Source organism: Spermophilus citellus (assembly GCF_964194105.1).
Source record: "Spermophilus citellus genome assembly, chromosome: 2".
Taxonomy (NCBI): Eukaryota; Metazoa; Chordata; class Mammalia; order Rodentia; family Sciuridae; genus Spermophilus; species Spermophilus citellus.
In genome coordinates, this window is record NC_138183.1 from 8,029,282 (window position 1) to 8,046,779 (window position 17,498).

The window sequence follows — 17,498 nt, forward strand, 5'->3', positions numbered from 1 at the left end:
TCTCCGCCTCCCTCCCTGGCAATCTGACACCCCGCGGCTCCCAAGCAGCCTGGCCCCAGCACTGCTTGCCATCAGAGGGGATGCCAATGCCACAGATGCCACCCAGGTCCTGGGAAGGGGTAAAAATGAAGACAGAGGAGAGGCGGGAGAGAAGACAGCGGGACGAGCATGAGAGGACAGAGGGACTAAGAGCATCTGCCCTGGGAAACCGCAGTCCCCAGCGTCAGATGCCCTTTCTGGAGCCACTAACAGTGCTGCCACAGCTCATGTGCTCGGCCCAGACTGTTCTCAGGAGCCTCTGCGTGGACACCCCACGTTCTGTGGAGCCATCGACAGTAGGTGGGCTGTTTCCACACCTGGGCTGTCAGGGGCAGGACTGCCATGAACCTGTCTACTGACTTTAAACAGGGAGGTTAGGGAAGGCCAGGGAGGCGACTCTTGATGGCTGACCTGAAGAAGACAAGAGCCAACTTGTGGAGACATATAATTTCAGGCAAAGAAAAAAGCATGGGCAAAGGTCCTGAGGCAGAAACAGGCCCAGCTGGTTCAGGGACGAGCAAGGAGGCTGCATGGCCATGTGGAGTGGGCAAGGAGCAGTGGAGGATGAGCCTGTGAGGAGTGGGAAGCCAGGCGGAGCCAGGCTGTGGTGAGGGCACAGCGGAGGGAGGGCCCTCTTGGGTCCTACCATCTCACTGCGACCAGGCGTCTCCCCCGCCTTCCCCGTGTCCACGCACCTGACAGCGGTGGTGCTGAAGGAGGCAGAGGAGCGGGTGGAGATGTACGGGTAGTGCTTGGTGTCAAGTTTGTCCTCGATTGTGTCCTGGGGAGAAGAAAGGCAGAGGTCAGGCCTTCCCTGTGCTTGCCAGGGCTGAGGGAACCACCACCGGCTGAGGAGTGAGCGGCAGAGCCACGGCCCCCCTCCCCCCGCTGCAGTCCCCAGAGCCACACAGGGCTCCTCAGGGCACCGGCTCCACAGCCAGCTGTGACGCCGACATAGGACATAGCTGTAGCCCTTCTCTTTAAGTGTGAAAAACAAAAAAGCATTCCTTTTTCTTATTTCTTTCTAGTTTATTCCCTTTTACAATCTGCTGGAAGCTATATACAGGCCTGGTGTCCACTAAATCCCTGGCACTGGCCACCAGGCTGGCGGGGCTGGACCCACAGGGCCTCTCCTCTTCTCAGCACTGTCTGGTAGGTGGTTCCATCCACCCTCCAGCTGCCCGGGAATCCACACTCCTCCTACCGCCACCTCATGTCTCCCTAGGGGACCAGGGAGGAGGGAAGAAAGGGGCGCAAAGGCGGGAGAGACAGGCGGGAGAGACAGGCGGGTTGATCCGCTCCCAGGAGGAGGGGGTAATTGCTTCTGAATGTTTCTTGTCCACCCAGCCTTTTGTTTGAGGGTTTTAAAATAGGACCCTGACTCACTCTATTTAAATACACTCATTTTCTCCGTGTTTTATTGGTGTGTTCTAGCTGCACATGATGGCGGCCCCGTTGCTATGGTGCCTGCAGATGACCTCTAAGGCATCCTTCAGCAGGAACCTGGCTGCAGGGAGATGGGCCAAGGGATCCTGGCGAGTCCCTTGCTCTCAGGGCCCTGGTTTAGCTGCCTGTCGAGGACGGAAGTCATGCGGCTCTGCAGGGCCAGCGCAGGCTTTCCTCCTGCCCGACTGAGAGGAGGGAGTGACGCCGCCCCCACGGCCCTAGCTCGCAGCCCTAGCTCCGTGCAGAGGACGGGGCAGTCCAGGTGACAGGGTCATGGTATAAGATGACCCCAAACTCCGAGCAGCACATGCCTGTAAGCAGCAGCCCGCACACAAACCGTAGTAGGATCACAGGCCTTGGGGTGGTGCTGGGTGGCCAGACGGGAGGGACGGGATTTGGACACTGTGAGACCGCATGGAGTTTTAAAGGACGGCAGGACTCAGGTTGTGGACAGGAAGGGCCAGAGCAGTCCAGGCGAGGCAGTGAGAACAGAGGGCCCAGGAGGAGAGTGGCAGGACAAGAGGCAGGCAGGCCCTTCCCCACTGAGGCACAAGGTGTGGCACAGCACGTCCTCACTAGAGCGTGTGCACGGCCCTCATCTGACCTGTGAGGTGCTATGATGGGTCTACTTGCTTTGTTTTTGTTTGGTTTGGTTTTTGTACTGAGGATTAACCCAGGGGTGCTTTACTAGAGCAATGTCCCTAGTTCTTTTTATTTTTTATTTTGGGACAGGATCTTGCTAAGTTGCTTAAGGCCTCACTAATTATTGAGGCTGGCCTCAAACTTACAATCCTCTTGCCTCAGTCTTCCCAAGTAACTAGTATAACAGGATGGGCCTGGCTGCTTCGGACACACACCACCAAGGGGCCTCCAGAGCAAGGAGGCTTAGACCTCAAAGACAGGAACAGTAGGCGAGTGGCTCTTTGGGGTCTACATCTGGCAGTCTCCTAGTTCTTCATGATCCCTCAGAACAAAGAAGACCAGGGGGCTGATGGCTCTGGAGGCCTGGAGTTTCATCCTCAGGGGAAAACCATGGGGTGTCACTGAACTGAGAGCAGGGGATGCTGGAAGCACCTGGACCATCCATTGAAGAGCCCTAGCCCTGGATGTCCCTCCCCACATCCCTACCAGTCACTGACCTCCATGATGTCCTTAATAATCGGGGTCCACCTCGAGAGCTGGTAAGTCTGCTCACTGATGCGCTCCTTCCGCTCCGGCTTGCTCCTGCGGCGCAGCGTGGACTGAACCAAGCACATACAAGATGAGACTGAGGCAGGAGCCACTGGGCCTCGCTGACCTCCACTAGCCCTGGAACCTCTCCCAAGTTCCTCCTTTAGAGTAGCATTGACAAGGACTTATAAGGGCCAAGTTTCCCCCAAAATAGCCCAAGATGGACCCCTTTCAGGAACCTGGAACAAATTTGGTTCTTTGAAGTCATGAAAAATAGCAAATGTGGGTCAAATATATGTCATTAAAAAAAAAAAATCCAGGTGGTTAAAAAGCCCGCCTGCTCTCTATTAGAGGAGAAAACACCCGCTGGGTTTGACAGCTCTGCACTCCCCGTCACCGGCACAGGTGGGACTTGTGAGTCACCTTCACTCTTTCGACATGTCCTTTCCCCCCCACTCCCTGACTGCCTGTCCTCTGAGTGTGAGGTGCACCGGGGTCAGGAGGTGCTGCTGGTTGGCTAGTGAAAGAGCAGACATGACAGCCCCCCCGCCCCGACTGCCAGCCGGCCCTTACATCCGTGACGATGGGCACACCCAGATGGGCCATGTTGGTGATGATCTCACTGTCCTCTGGGGGGATCTGGGCGTGCTGGATCAGTTTGTTCAGGTTTTCCTCAGTGATGCCTGGGAGCACAAGACACCTGGTCACCGCACCCATCCTGCCCATCACTAGGCTCCAAAGCAGAGCCATCGGCTTCCGTCTCTGAACAGAAAGGGATCTGCCCACCACATCAGTGAGACTCTAAGATGAGGGCAAAATAAGTGTCCCAACTCCCCTGGAGCTAGTAGTGGCAGCGGTGCCCTGTCCTGAGTGATGGCCTCAGCACTGTCCTGGCCGTTTGTCTCTCCCTCTCCTGGCTTTCATCCCTACCTGCCCTTGTCCTGCATCCAAGTCGAACTGGACAGGCGTCTATACCCATCTGTTGCACAGTGGACACTTCTGGGCAACTATGACACGGGTACGAATCAGTTCTCTAAAATCAGAGACTGCAAATGGGATGCAGCTAACGAGAGCCTCTCCTCCCCGCTCCCCATCCTGATCTACCTAGTACTCAGGGTCGCCGGGAAACTCAGCCCCTGGGTGCCACTGGTTGGACTCCATCACATTCCCAGACACGAAGATCTTATTTTCCTTCCCTCCCACGTCTTCTAAACCACTTCTCCACCTCGTGTCCCCTCTTCCAGCCTGTGCCCCTCTGCAGCCCATCCTGCCTACCGTTCTTCAGAAAGATGTAGAGGAGGATGATGCGGATTTTGTCGTAAGTGCTGACGTTCGCATCCAACAGAATGGGGACGATGGCTCTCATGGGGTCCTTGATCTTCTCCCCCTCAGCATCTGTGCCCATCGCCAGGTCCTGTAGGAAACACACCATGCTGACCGTGTTTCTGGTGACAGTTTGGATCGATGGCAGTTCACAGAAAGTTCACAGCCATGAACGCCGAGCTCTGTGGCATGGTTGGGCAGGTGGCACACAGGCTCCTCTCTAAGCGAGTAGCTGTTAGATGTAGTGTCATCAGCACTGTCTTCAACAGCCTCGGTGAGTGCACCAGAGAGCGCAGAGCTTCTCTTTCCAAAATTAGAAACCCTGGTGATTTGCCACCTGTGTAAAGGTAGGCTGTCCCCTGCAGGTGAGTGTCAGACCTCGTGCACACGAGGCATAAGCCCTGCTGAGGGGGACGGACTAAAGGAACATGCTCCCTGCCCAGGAGATCTCAGCATCTGGAGATGACTGCGGGCTACATCTTCCCACTCTACTCCCCAGCACACGAGAATATGCTTTTTGAGTTTTAACTACTCTGAGGTTTTAACCTGTTTTTTTTTTTTTTTTTATTATTTATTTATTTGGTATGGGGATTGAACTCAGGGGCACTTGGCCACTGAGCCACATCCCCTGCCCTATTTTCTATTTTATTTAGAGACAGGGTCCCACTGAGTTGCTTAGCACCTCCATAAGTTTGCTGAGGCTGGCTTTGGACTCATCATCCTCCTGCCTCAGCCTCCCAAACTGCTGGGATTATAGGTGTGTGCCACTGTGCCTGGCTTAACCTCTGTTTTTAATCTTCCTACCATTTTTTGCAAGAATGTGGGGAGAAAGAGGGGCTCCCCAACCTGCAGATCCACTCAGGAAGAGGAAGGAGGAAAGGAGGGCTGACAAAGAGCTACAGATGAAGCAGGGCACGGTGGATATGCCTATAATCGAGTGACTTGGGAGGCTGAGGCAGGAGGATCACCAGTTCAAAGTCAGCCTCAGCAATTTAGTGAGACACTAAGCAACTCAGTGACCCTGTCTCCATATAAAATACAAAAGAGGGAAGGGATGTGGCTCAGTGGTCAAGTGACTCTGGTTTCAATCCTGGGTACCAAAAACCAAAAAAACCATTCAGATAAAAAGATCCGTGAGCACAGTCTATTGCACCCCACACCTCAGGCGAGACACTGTCCAGAGAGCAGCACTTAGCTCCCAGACTGCACCGATAGCCATCTGCTCTAGTCCTTAGAGACCTTTGTAACTCTTAGGAGGCTGCTGGAAGGCTCCCTCCCTCCTCTCAAGATCCCAGGAGCCCATACAAATGATAATCTCAAATTCAGTCTCTTTCTGGGTCTGAGGGAGGCAGGACACCCCTCACCTCAGTCCTACCACCAGTCTCAACAGATACCTGCTCAGCAGGACCCACCTCTAGTACCCTCTGTCAGCCCAGCAAAATGAAATAGTCCAACGATACTTTTGAATACATCTCAAAAAATTTAACAAAAAATTAATCCCAAACTGCACTTTAACTGACCTGGGTACAACCTACTTTTTGGATGGTCAAACTCTTTTGGAGAAGACATGTGTTTCCTGAGATCCCCTGAGAAACTGACGATGGATTTCAGGAGGGCTGCTTCCTCTTGTAAAACAGCCACTGACATAGGACGGGGCTTACAAACTTGAGCTGAACCTGTGACATCAGCCAGAGGATCTAAATCTAAGCTTCACCCCGAGAACCTGAGCTGGTATTTTTCTATATTGAGAGACTTTTGGCTGAGGCTTCAGATCTTTGAATGTCCCCTCTATTCCCTTAGAAGTTGACACACAGGGGCTGGGGGTATAGCTCAGTGGTACAGTGAGCTTAGCATGCAGGGCCCCGGGTTCATTCCTAGCTCCACACGCAAAGCACTGTGGACACGCAATTTAGCAATGTCACACTTGACGGATGGAGTGCCAGGTTTAGGGAGTCCTCCGTATAATTCTCTTAAAAAATGTGTCAGCACTGTGATATCCCTCATGCAATGAAGAAAATAAAGCAGAGAGAAACAGGACAAACAAATAAACCAGTGACAGAGGCAGGACTCAAGTCCCAAAGTCCCAGCTTCCAGGCTAAGTGTGATCTGCCAGGCTTTGGGGAGGTCCCGGCCAGCGGCTGCACTGCCGTCTCTTGGTCTCAAGGTCTCCAAAGCTGGTCCGGTCACAGAAGGAGGAAAACACATTCAGAACAAAATTCAGCAGCGCTGCTGACGTAAGGCTCGGAACTCCATAGGTCTCTCTAGAGCCATCCAGGGCAAAGAGGCTCTGGAGAGAGCCAGGCATGTGAAATCCACACGCACGGCACCCCAGACCAGCACTCCTACCCGAGGCGGACGGCACAGCTCCAGAGCCAACGGCAGACCGCAGGCTCTCCCAGCTCTATTGCCTAGGATTCTGCAGGAGGTTCAAGGCCAATGTCAACACGTCAGCTGGGTGAAGGGCACACAAGTCTGCCATGCAGAGGGAAGGAGAGAGCCTACCTGCTCTACTCGGCAGAGCTTGTCCACGGTGCCTTGGTAGTGCTTCATGCAGTCCTCGGCAAGGTGCAGGTGGGTGGAGTACTAGGAGGAAGCAGGGAGATTGGTGACCAAGGAATTAATCCCTGATGCACACTCTATCCCCTGAGCACGTAAGTGTCCCGAACACTGGGCTAGGTGCTAAGGAGCGTCCAGACTGACAAAGGAGATACACTGTGCACAAGCAAGCACACAAACATCATGTGTAGAGTGTCACATTTCAGGAGAGAGGGTCGAGCCACATTCTAAGAAAGACGAAAAGTAGAAGGGAAACCCTCTGAGAGGGTAGTGGTGTGCAGAACCTTGACACCCCCAGAGGGAGCCCAATTCCCTCCTCCTTGATTGCGGGTTGGGTTTAATGACCAGCTCCCAGCAAACAGTGCAGGAAGTGGTGACGTGTGATGCTCAAGGTCAGGGCCGGAAGGCCTTCTCACATCCTCTGGTCCTCTTGGATCACTTGCTCTGGGGAGTGGATAGCTGTCTCATGAGGACACCAGCACAAGGACAGGCTGGTATGGTGAGGAGCCGAGGCCCCCCCACCAACAGCAGGAGACAGGGAGAATGAAGGAGAGGAAGACACAGAGAAAGGAAAGGGACAGGAGGTGAACCCCAGCCTGCCTTCCTTCTTCCTTTCTTTTTCTAATGGAAACTGAAGAGGACTAGAAATCTGGATTTTGATGACTCAGGGAGAAGAGCGGGCTCTGAGAGGTCCTCGCAGCCACATACCTTGCTGAGTTCTTTCTGATATTGGGGCATCTTCTTCAGCATCTGGGACAGGTCCCGCATGGTGGTCTGTGAGGGAACAGAAAGCACACAGAGTCACTCCAGTGGCCCTGAGCTAAGTGGGCATGGGACAGGACAGCAGCCACCCTAGACTACCCATGTACTTGCTCAGTGACTCTCAAAGGGAATCTGTGGAACACAAGGTCAAGTGTGTTGGATACAAACGTCATGACCATCTTATAGGTGGGCAGCTAACCCTGAAAGTCTAGTGGATATGTTATGACTTCTTTTTTTCTTTCCTTTTTCTGAGATGAGGTCCAAGTTGCCCAAGCTGGCCTCAAGCTTGTAATCCTCCTACTTCAGCTTTCCAAATAGCTGGGACCTCGATGTGTGCCACTGTGCCTGGCTTCTGCCAGGTGTCATGTTGTATTCTATGTTTGTTGGACTAGAAAGCTGAGAAGCCTGGTCCGGTGGTGCACACTTCTAACACTGATTATTTGGCAGGAATCGGCTGATGCAGGAGGACCAGCCTAGGCCACAGAGGGTAAACCTGTCTTTAAAAGAAAAAGCTGACTTGGGAGGCTGAGGCAGGAAGACCATAAGTTCCAGGTCAGCCTGGGCAACTCAGCAAGACTCTGTCTCAAAATAAAAAAATACAAAGGACTGGAAATGTGGCTCAGTGGTAGTGCACCCCGGGTTCAACCCCAATTACTGACTGCCCACCATAAAGTCATTGAGAGTGTAATTCTTGCCAAGAAAAAATATTTTCTTCTTCCATATACTGCTTTTCTGCAGACTCAGCTCAAGCAGTCTTGGCATCAAGTTTGCGCTTCACCCCTGCACCTAGAAGAGGGTGCAGCTGTGCAGACAGGTAGAAAATACGGAAGTTACAGAGGGCTGGATGCTTTAAGTAAAATGGGTCTGTTTACTTTCCCTAGCTGTGGTGACCTCACTCATTTATCCAATGAAACCTGACTGAACTGCCGCACACCAGACACCACTAGGTGAGGAGACACAAGGGTGGGGGGTGGGGGTGGGGGCGGTTCTGTCTCTTGGATCTCAACATCCAGCAGAGGAGCCAGACAAGCGAGCGGTGGGCAGAGTGGGTCAAGCTGTTGACTGGATCCAGCAGGTGATATGGGCCGTCAGACACACACCTGGCTGGTTTAGAGAGGCCCAGAGGTTCCCTGAGGAAACCACGTCTAAGCCCAAGAACTAGGTAAGGCCTAAGGCTCCAGAGCCCTGGAATGGCTGAAATAAGGGGAGGTGGGAGCCAGAAGGCAGGAGAGGGGGGAACTGAAAGGCACTGAATGGTTTTAAGGAAGAAAGTAACACAACCAGAGCTGAACTTCAGTAAGTAAGTCCCCGTCCTCTGCCTAAGATGGGAAGGCCACCTCTGACATCAGGGTAAGGAGAGGCCTCATAAGTTGGGTTACGAATTCTAATTCCACCACGAGCTAAACAAAGTCTTACTGTTCTTCTAGCTGAAAATGAACCATGATCCCAACCAGTAAATATTTTTTTTTAAAGAGAGAAAGAGAGAGAGAGAGAGAGAGAGAGAGAGAGAGAGAGAGAGAGACACACACACACAATATCTTTATTTGTATGTGGTGCTGAGGATCGAACCCAGCGCCGCGCGCATGCCAGGTGAACACACTACCGCTTGAGCCACATCCCCAGCCCCCAACCAGTAAATATTAATCCACTAAATAACAAAACCCAGCTCTCTCTAAACATCAGAAGATGGGAGCTCCAGATATGAATCTCAAATGCAATAACAAGACAGAATGACAGGGTGGGGATGTGGCTCAAGCGGTAGGGCGCTCGCCTGGCATGCGTGCGGCCCCGGGTTCAATCCTCAGCACCAAATACAAACAAAGATGTTGTGTCCACCGAAAACTAAAAAATAAATATTAAAAAATTCAAAAAAAAAAAAAAAAAGACAGAATGACATTGAAAGAGAGAAAAATACCACCTCGCTAACTCCCTAATCACACACAGAGGCCTCTCCCCAGCTCCCAGAAAGAAAACTGATCGACAGGGCACTGGGCATGGCAGGAGTTTACCTTTTCTCCAGTATTCATTCTCTTGCTAGAAGAAAAGTCTTTCAGAGACCGGGTGACTTCCCTGGAAACAGAAGGAGGCAGCTAAGTCTCAGCAACACCAAGGGCTCTGCACAGGGCACAGCAGTCAGCACCAGCCTCCTTTCACGGCTATGCAGTGACTTAGCTGCCAGGGGTGCCCCAGCTGGGTCAAAGGGCAAAGAGAAGAAAACATCAAAAGTCAGGATGGTGGTGCTGCCTGTAATCCTAGCGACTTGGAGGCCAAGGCAGGAGGACCTCAAATTTGAGGCCAGTCTAGGCAACTTAGTGAGAATCTGACCCATAGAAATGAAAGGACTGGCTGGGCACAGTGGCACATGACTGCGACCCCAGAGACTCTAGGGGCTGAGGCAGGAGGATCACAAGTTCAAAGCCAGCCTCAGCAATTTAGCAAGACCCTGTCTCTAAATAAAATACAAAAAAGGGGCTCAAGATGTGGCTCAGTGGTTAAGCGCCCCTGGGTTCAATTTCCAGTACCAAAACTAAAAAATAAATTTATGAATAAGTTTATTTACTTATTTTTGGAGATGCAGCTCAGTGAGAGAGCACCTGTCTAGCATGTGTGAGGCCCTGCTTTAGTCCCCCTCACCCCCCAAAACAAAAGTGAGAGAAGAAGGCATTAAAACATCTATTCCTCTTTATTTTACCTCATTCTTTTCAAATGTGTTTGAACATACAAAATGAAATGTACACATTTTGTTTGAAAAAACACACTAACTTATATGTATGTTGCAAAATGCATATATTAGTGCAATAAAGTAAATGACTAACTCATAGACAAGTTTAATTACTGAAAATGTACATTAGTAATTTTTAAGGTAGAGTGGTCAAGAAGGTCAGGGAAGGGCCAGGGATGTAGCAATGCAGCTGGGGGTGGAGTGCTTGCCTCCCATGCCTTAAGGCCAGGGGTTCAATCCTCAGCACCATAGGGGGAAATAAAAAAGAAAGAAAGAAAAAACAAACCAAAAAGATTGGGAGATTGTTTCTGTAAACAATTGAACTAACTATCCAAAATGTCCTTCCTCATTCTGAATCTCCTGAGGATACCAACTCTCCATAGCAGAATGGGTCTTTCTAGAAAAGCAGCACTGCTAGCTAATGGTTTAAAGGTCTCATAACAATGTTTAAATACTCAAGCATTCGGAAACGTCTTCAGAGCAAGGTATGGTTCAGTAGGTAGACATGAGCTCTGGCAGGTGAGCAACAGGAAGCCCGCACAGTGGGGGTGCCTGGAGCTTTCAACAAGTGAAGGAGCTTGAAATGTCTATAAAGCATTTTTCTGAGAGAGCCACAAATGCTTTCCAAGAATCCTAAAGGCAACCCTCATTCACAGCGGATTTTCTAACTTTGTGAAACTGGAGGAGCTCAGGCTCAGAGAACAGAAGGAATTTGCCATTCTTGGTTAGGATATTGGCAACTTTGCCAAGGCAAGGAATTCACTCCCCTGAGTTGCCCAGAGCGTGTGCATCACCCATAGTGGCAGGAAGGAGCACTGGCCAGGAGGAGGGTAGAGGGGCTCTTACTGGGACACCTCTGCGATGTGCTTGTGGCGAAGCGCTATCCACAGGTCGTCGTCCTCGTCCAGGAGCACTTCCTTTACCCGTGCCTCCCCAATGCCACTGGTCTCGTACCTACAGGAGACAGGACTCGGGTGGGTTGCTGTCCCCAGAACACTCACCCGACCACTCTGCAATGACAACAGCTTCCAGGTAATCAGACAAATGACTCATAACACGCTGACCATCTGATGGCCAGACAGGTCAGCTGCGTAGCACCAACATGAGTTGCAATTCCTCAAGCAGCAAGAGACTCCTCACTCAAAGTTTATATTACCTTGCCGAGGTTGGCTGATATGAGCTCCCCCAGAGCCACCTGGTCAGGGTGTGAAGACAGATTCTACGTGGGCTTATTTATTTACTCATTTTATTTATTTGCAGTACTGGAAATTGAACCCAGGGGTGCTCTCCCACTGAACTGCACCCCAGCCCTTTTTAAAATTTTTATTTCGAGACAGGGTCTTGCTAAGTTGCCCAGGTTGTCTTCAAACTTATGATCCTCCTGCCTCAGCCTCCCAAGTTGCTGGGATCACAGTTGTGCATCTCCACACCCAGCTATATGTTGACACAAGAGTCACCCAGAGGGGACAGGCCAAGCTCCTATTTGTGCCTCTCTAAGATGGCTAGGATGCTATCCCTAAATGGTATCTAGCTGTCTTCAACAGGCCCTTGACATTCTGTTACATGCACGATAGTGAACAGCTGGAAGAAGCAAGAGTTACAGGTACTAAAGGAAGAGCTGAGAGTTACTCATATTTTAGAACCTTCATTTTGAAACCACCATTTTTAGGATCAATGTTAAAAAAAATGACATAAAGATAATAATCTGTTTACATAAAAACAAAAATTAGTTTTTAGAAATTGAGTTTCAGCAGAGTACGGTGGCCCACACCTATAACCCCAGCAACTCAGGTGACTGTGGCAGGAGGATCACAAGTTTGAGGCCAGCATCAGTAACTTAGGGAGACACTGTCTCAAAATAAAATTTAAAAAGGGCTGGGGATATAGCTTGGTAGAGCACCCCTGGGTTCAGTCCGCAGTACCAAAAAAAAAAAAAAAAAAAAAAAAGGAAGAAACTGAGTCTGATCATAGCTAGTACGAGAAATATTTTTATAATGAAGAAAACAGGTCCATTACTAGAAAAGTCAGTAAGAAACTCCTGTTGATATATTTTATCATCATCATATCTTATGATCTGTAATTAAAGTTTCAATTCTAAGTAACACACACACACACACACACACACACACACACACATACACACACACCAATCAACCTACTACCACATCTGAGCAGGCTCTGATCTGAGGTGACGTGATGTGAACTACAGATCTGAAGCTTCCGGGCTGCCCAGAAGGGGCATGCATTCTGCCTAGAAATGCCCCGTGGATCTGGGAAACCACACAAAAACTTATAGGCCTATTAGAAAGACTGGATCAATGCACCTGCTTTTCCTAGGCTTAAAAACATTTTTTTTTTCTTAAGTTAGAGGTATTCCTAGTTCACGTGCAAAGTTGTGGTCACTCTAGAGTCTGTAACACTCTACTTACTTGTAAACGTCATTTTCAATAGGCAGCAGGTCGTAACTCATGGCCTGAAAAGTCAACTCATGAAGCACAGGGGAGCTAGGGTCAAAGCCCCGATCCAGGATCAGCAGCTGGGAGCGTGCCTTGTCAGGACCCTGGGGGCAAATAAGGAGATGTTTCAAGGGCCACTCAGACAGCTAGAACTTCCCCAATTAGCAGAGCCCAGCTTGTCAAGGGTGCAGCAGGAAGAACTCCAAGAAGCAGCCCTACTAAAACAGCACCAGTCTGCTTGCTGCTTGGCAGAACACCAACACTCCAGGCACACTCCAATATTTCTATTCCACGGTGAGAGCCTGGGAAGCAGATCAGAACCTGGCTGGAGGCAGAAGTGAGTTTGTGGAGGAGAGCACTCTCCAGGTTCAGCTACAATGGGTGATCAAGCATCCAGCTGGGACTAAGCAGTTCCCTGAACCCAGGACTTTCTGTTTTAGATACAAAGTAGTGATGAACAGCTCTGCATGTTGTTTTGTGTGGGGTGGGAAGGGCGGGGCAGGAAGGGCCCTCAGGGTCCTAAGCTTGTGCTGTACACTGGGCTATGTTCCGGGTCCCCAGCTCTGCATCTTGACTGCAGTGGTTGTGACACACATCTGTGCGTGTGTTAAACTGTATCAGGGCTGTGCACACACAGAGCACATGCAAAAGCTAGTGAAATCTGAATGGGTTCAGAAGATTGTACCAATATCAACTTTTTGCCTTTGTTACTGTACTACTACTAGGGGATCTCCAGATGAGGACATTCAGTGTTGAAACTGCAAAAGTCCTGGTGAACAGAAGCAAGTTGGGGGGCTGGGGATGTGGCTCAAGCGGTAGCACGCTCGCCTGGCATGCGTGCGACCCGGGTTCGATCCTCAGCACCACATACCAACAAAGATGTTGTGTCCGCCGAGAACTAAAAAATAAATATTAAAAATTCTCCCTCTCTCTCTCTCTCCTCTCTCTCAAAAAAAAAAAAAAAAAAAAAAAAAAAAAGGAGCAAGTTGGTCATCCTGGCTATGTAGAACATACCTGGGCTCCCAAGGGCTTTGGACATGTCACTAAAGGCCGACACACAGAAAGAGCAGCCCTCACATGTCTGTGAGCAAGAGTACTGCATCATCCCTTGGACTTTCACATAAACACTGTGGTCACTTTGTAAGATAACCTCCTGGCCCAGGCCCAGACTTACTTCCCCCATGGTTGGATCATCAGCTTTATAGGCGTCGAGTTTGTCCTGGATTAGTTGAGCCAGCAAGGCGTTGTCCTTGTACTCCCTGACAAAAGAGGAGGAGCAGAGGTGAACCACCTGGGCACTAGGTGAGGCACTCGTGGCCCAGGAAGGATGCAGGATGGCACAGGGAGGGTAGGAAATGCGTGAGCATGGTCAGTGCTGGGTTTTTACGATAAGAATACATGCAGATACTACAAGTATATAAAAAGGAAAAGTAAAATGCTTGCTTCGGTACCTGAACAAAAAAAAAGTGATTTCCTTATTTCTTCTTCTTTTTTTTTTTAAATTTTTCTTTTAGTCGTCAATGGACCTTTATTTTATTTATTGATTCATGGTGTTGAGAATCGAACCCAGTGCCTCACACATGCTAGGCAAGCGCTCTGCCACTGAGCCCCAGCCCAGCCCTTATTTCTTCTTTTTTTAAAAACTGTCTAGATGGAGCAGAAGCCCAGGTAAACAGCTACACTTCCAGACGGGCCCGGCCACTCCCCCTCCCGTGATCAGGACGTCTGGGCCTGACCTGCATGACTCTCACTTCTCTTGATTCAAACTCCACTGGGTCTTGTTTGGTTTGGCTGGTAAGTGGCATGTATGTTCACACAACCAGGGTGACAGCAGTGCCTGGGCTCAGACCTTTCTGCCTGGTTGAGCGTGAAGCACTCTCTGGGCTCCCCCTGGCTTTGTAGGGAGTTGGCTGATGTCACCTTTGCCAACCTCAGGACCATGGTGGCCCTGTTCCCCACCCAGGAGAGAGTGCTGAGGCAGGCTCTGCAGTGTAGGCCCCCAAAGATGGGAATCCAGGCGCTGGAGCAGCCACGAGGTGCTGTCCATGGCCACCTGTACCCGCCGAGGATGAAACAAAAAGGTCAGGCGCACATCTGAGCCTCAGCCCCCGAGCTCTGTTGGGCCGCGGCCCCACGCCTATGCTGCTTGCAGCCTCTGAGTTGCAGGCCCCACTGCCTGGGGTCCCATCCTCAGCCTCCTCCCTTCCACTCCTCACTCCAGGCCCTTCACTCCTCCTGCAGTGGCCCTGCTCTGCTCTCCTGGCTTCTCTGCACCCGTCTGCCCCTCAGCCCTGCTATCAGGCTTCCAAAGCACTGCGACTGCTCCCTGTCCCAATCCCCAGACATCCCAGGGAAGCCACTGAAGGACACAGTCCCAAACCTGGGCTTTCAGGCCTCCAGAAATGGCTTCCTCTATATGTGTACTCTACATATGCACCAGGTGGACCTGCAAGCCTCCCCATGCCGGCCTTTGCCTTCCCAACTCCAAGCTTCTGCTTATGCCAATGGCAAGAACCAATCGCCCTCTCTCCATCCGTGTGAGATCTGAACCTGTCCTTCAAGATGCGCACATACATCACCTCTAGCCTGTGGTTGGCCAGAAAGGTCCTGAGCACCTGGCGGGCGCTGTGCTCAGGTGCTGGCCTCACGGGGCTAGGTGCAGGAGTGCACACCTGTACTCACCTTACCTACCCAGGGTTCTAGGGCTGTGGCTGAATCTTCAGCACAAAGCAAGTAAGTGGATGAATGAATGACCTCATAAAATCTGAGAAGAGTGTCCTTAGGAGAATTATTTTCTCAGTATTGCATCTTACTCTCAAATACCTCTACAAACATAATATTGGTTTTTAGAGCCTAGAAAGAAATTGAAAACTGGGAAACCCAGGCTGCAGGCGCACAGAGCTTACACTTTAGTTATTTGACAGCTAAATATATGTACGTACTGTGCTCTTTTCTGTATGCATTATATTTCAGAATACAATTCAAAAGATAAAACCTTTAGAAGAATGATCTTAAGAGGGAGATGCTTAAACTTGACCTTCTGAGACAACTGCTAGAGGAAACATGAGACCAGAGGAAGACTCGGGGGCGAGCCTCGCAGCCGTGCAGGATGCCTGCCCAGCAGTCAGGTGTGCCTTACCCCCGATACCGCACAGCTGGGTACTCCTTCAAGGTGGCACACAGGGTTGCGATCTGCTCTGCCAGGCGCTCTAGTATAGGATTCTTCATCTGAGCTTTGTGGGGACTATAGAAGCTTTGGAAAGAGTCAGCAGAGTCCAAGGAATATACCTGGGAGGAGAAAACAATGCACTTGGCATGTGTGTCTGGAAGGGCGAGCCGCAGGAGTCCCGCCACACTGGCGGTGAATTTGCAGGACATGTTTTCATTTGCTCCAGTGCTAGGCACCACACTAAACATTTGGGAGCTACTAGCGACCACAATATCCTTGTCCTCAAGGAGTTTTAAATCTAGCAGGGGTGTCGGGGGGAGCAGATATTAAGCAGAATGAGAAGGAAACTGCACGGTATCGAGAAGCTGATAAATGCATGAGAAAATAAGACAGCTGGGAAGGAATGCCCCGGACGGGGAGGACACGTGGACTCATGGAGAAGGAACAGCTGACTCAAGGCTTGAGGAAGTGGGGTGTTCATCACCAGCAGGAGACTTCCCAGGGGCAGGAATGGGTGGTACCCCAGACCTGGGGCAGAGGTGCACCTAATGTGTCTGAACAATGACAAGCCAGGAGAACAGAAGAGAGGGCTATAAGATCTCAAAGGCCATTGTGGATTTGGAGTTTTAAAAATTCTTTTAGTTTTTTTTTTTAAATACACACTCACACACACATATATATATTAGTTGTCGTATTCATTTATTTATATGTATTGCTGAGAACTGAACCCAGTACCTTACACGTACTAGGCAAGTGCTCTACCACTGAGCCCAAGCCCCAGCCCCAGCCCTGCATTTGGTTTTAACAAATAAATCACAAGCTAGAAATTGTGCTGAGACTGTGAGCGAATGAATGATGTTTTTGGTAAGTATAATAATATCCTGTCCTCAGTAAAATGTTTTATTTTTATTTATTTATTTATGTTTGTACCACAGATTGAACCCAGGGGTGCTCTATCACTGAGCTATATCCCCAACCCTTTTTATTTTTTTATTTGAGATTGGACTTGAACTTATGATCCTCTTGCCTCAGCCTCCTGAGTAGCTGGGATTACAGGCATGCACCATTGTGCCTGATTCCTTTTATTTTTTTAAAGGGTCCCAGGAGTTTGAAATTCATTTCTAATACTACTGAGCCTAATAGCTATCATTATTCTCACAAATCTTCATTTATTTAAACTATCTTGATCTTCTTTGGAGAGTTATTTTTAAAAAGGTCTATTACTTTCTTAAAGCTTCTGAAATGTAATATTGTTGGACAGGCTGAAGCTGGACTTTGTCCAGTCTAGGTGGTGACAGGACTCATGCAGGGAACAAAAATTGCTGCTCTGAAGCAGGAAACAGGCTTCAAGCCAAGTGAGAAGGGACTAAGACCAGCTCTAAATGTTTGTGCTGTCTTTTCCATTTCTCCTTTTCTAAAATCAGGTCACTCTCTTGTTCTGGAAGCTGCTGTATAAAGATCCAATATGCTATAATCATCTCCTGTCGCCATAACAACATAAAGGTCTGTTGGTTTTGGTTCTTTGTCTGCTACAAGACATTTTAAGAAGATATGTTCTTTCACAACCAGCTTCAGCTTTACTGGTTTAACAACTTTGTTTTCTTCCAAGAGGAGAAGTTTGCTGCTGTGGCCTTTGGTGAGTGAAGGGTTAACAGTTACTCAGGTCACCATCTGTTCTTGCACGTGACCAGGTGATGCTATCTCCAATACAGCCTCTGCAGCAGATGGGATCCTCTGATCTGCCCCCCTCCTGCTAGGTTCTTTTAGGACTGGCTACTTGTGGTTATTTAAGGAGTCAGCCAAGATGAGTGACCACTGGGCAAGGAGGAAATGCACACAAAGAAAGGCTTGAGGC

The 17,498-nt window shown here is 49.9% G+C and overlaps 1 protein-coding gene across 2 annotated transcripts in view; it reads right to left on the reverse strand.

Annotated features, from left to right (window-relative positions):
- Positions 1 to 17,498, reverse strand: part of STXBP1 (syntaxin binding protein 1) — a 67,287-nt gene that overhangs the window by 9,559 nt on the left and 40,230 nt on the right. For both annotated transcript variants that reach the window (XM_081260901.1, XM_081260902.1), the window contains exons 7-17: positions 15,614 to 15,762; positions 13,649 to 13,733; positions 12,448 to 12,578; positions 10,865 to 10,972; positions 9,306 to 9,366; positions 7,243 to 7,308; positions 6,481 to 6,561; positions 3,931 to 4,069; positions 3,229 to 3,338; positions 2,625 to 2,726; positions 735 to 820 (exon numbers count right to left, since the gene is read on the reverse strand). In XM_081260901.1, coding sequence (XP_081117027.1) covers positions 735 to 820; positions 2,625 to 2,726; positions 3,229 to 3,338; positions 3,931 to 4,069; positions 6,481 to 6,561; positions 7,243 to 7,308; positions 9,306 to 9,366; positions 10,865 to 10,972; positions 12,448 to 12,578; positions 13,649 to 13,733; positions 15,614 to 15,762 — 1,118 coding nt within the window. The remainder of the gene's footprint in view (positions 1 to 734; positions 821 to 2,624; positions 2,727 to 3,228; positions 3,339 to 3,930; positions 4,070 to 6,480; positions 6,562 to 7,242; positions 7,309 to 9,305; positions 9,367 to 10,864; positions 10,973 to 12,447; positions 12,579 to 13,648; positions 13,734 to 15,613; positions 15,763 to 17,498) is intronic.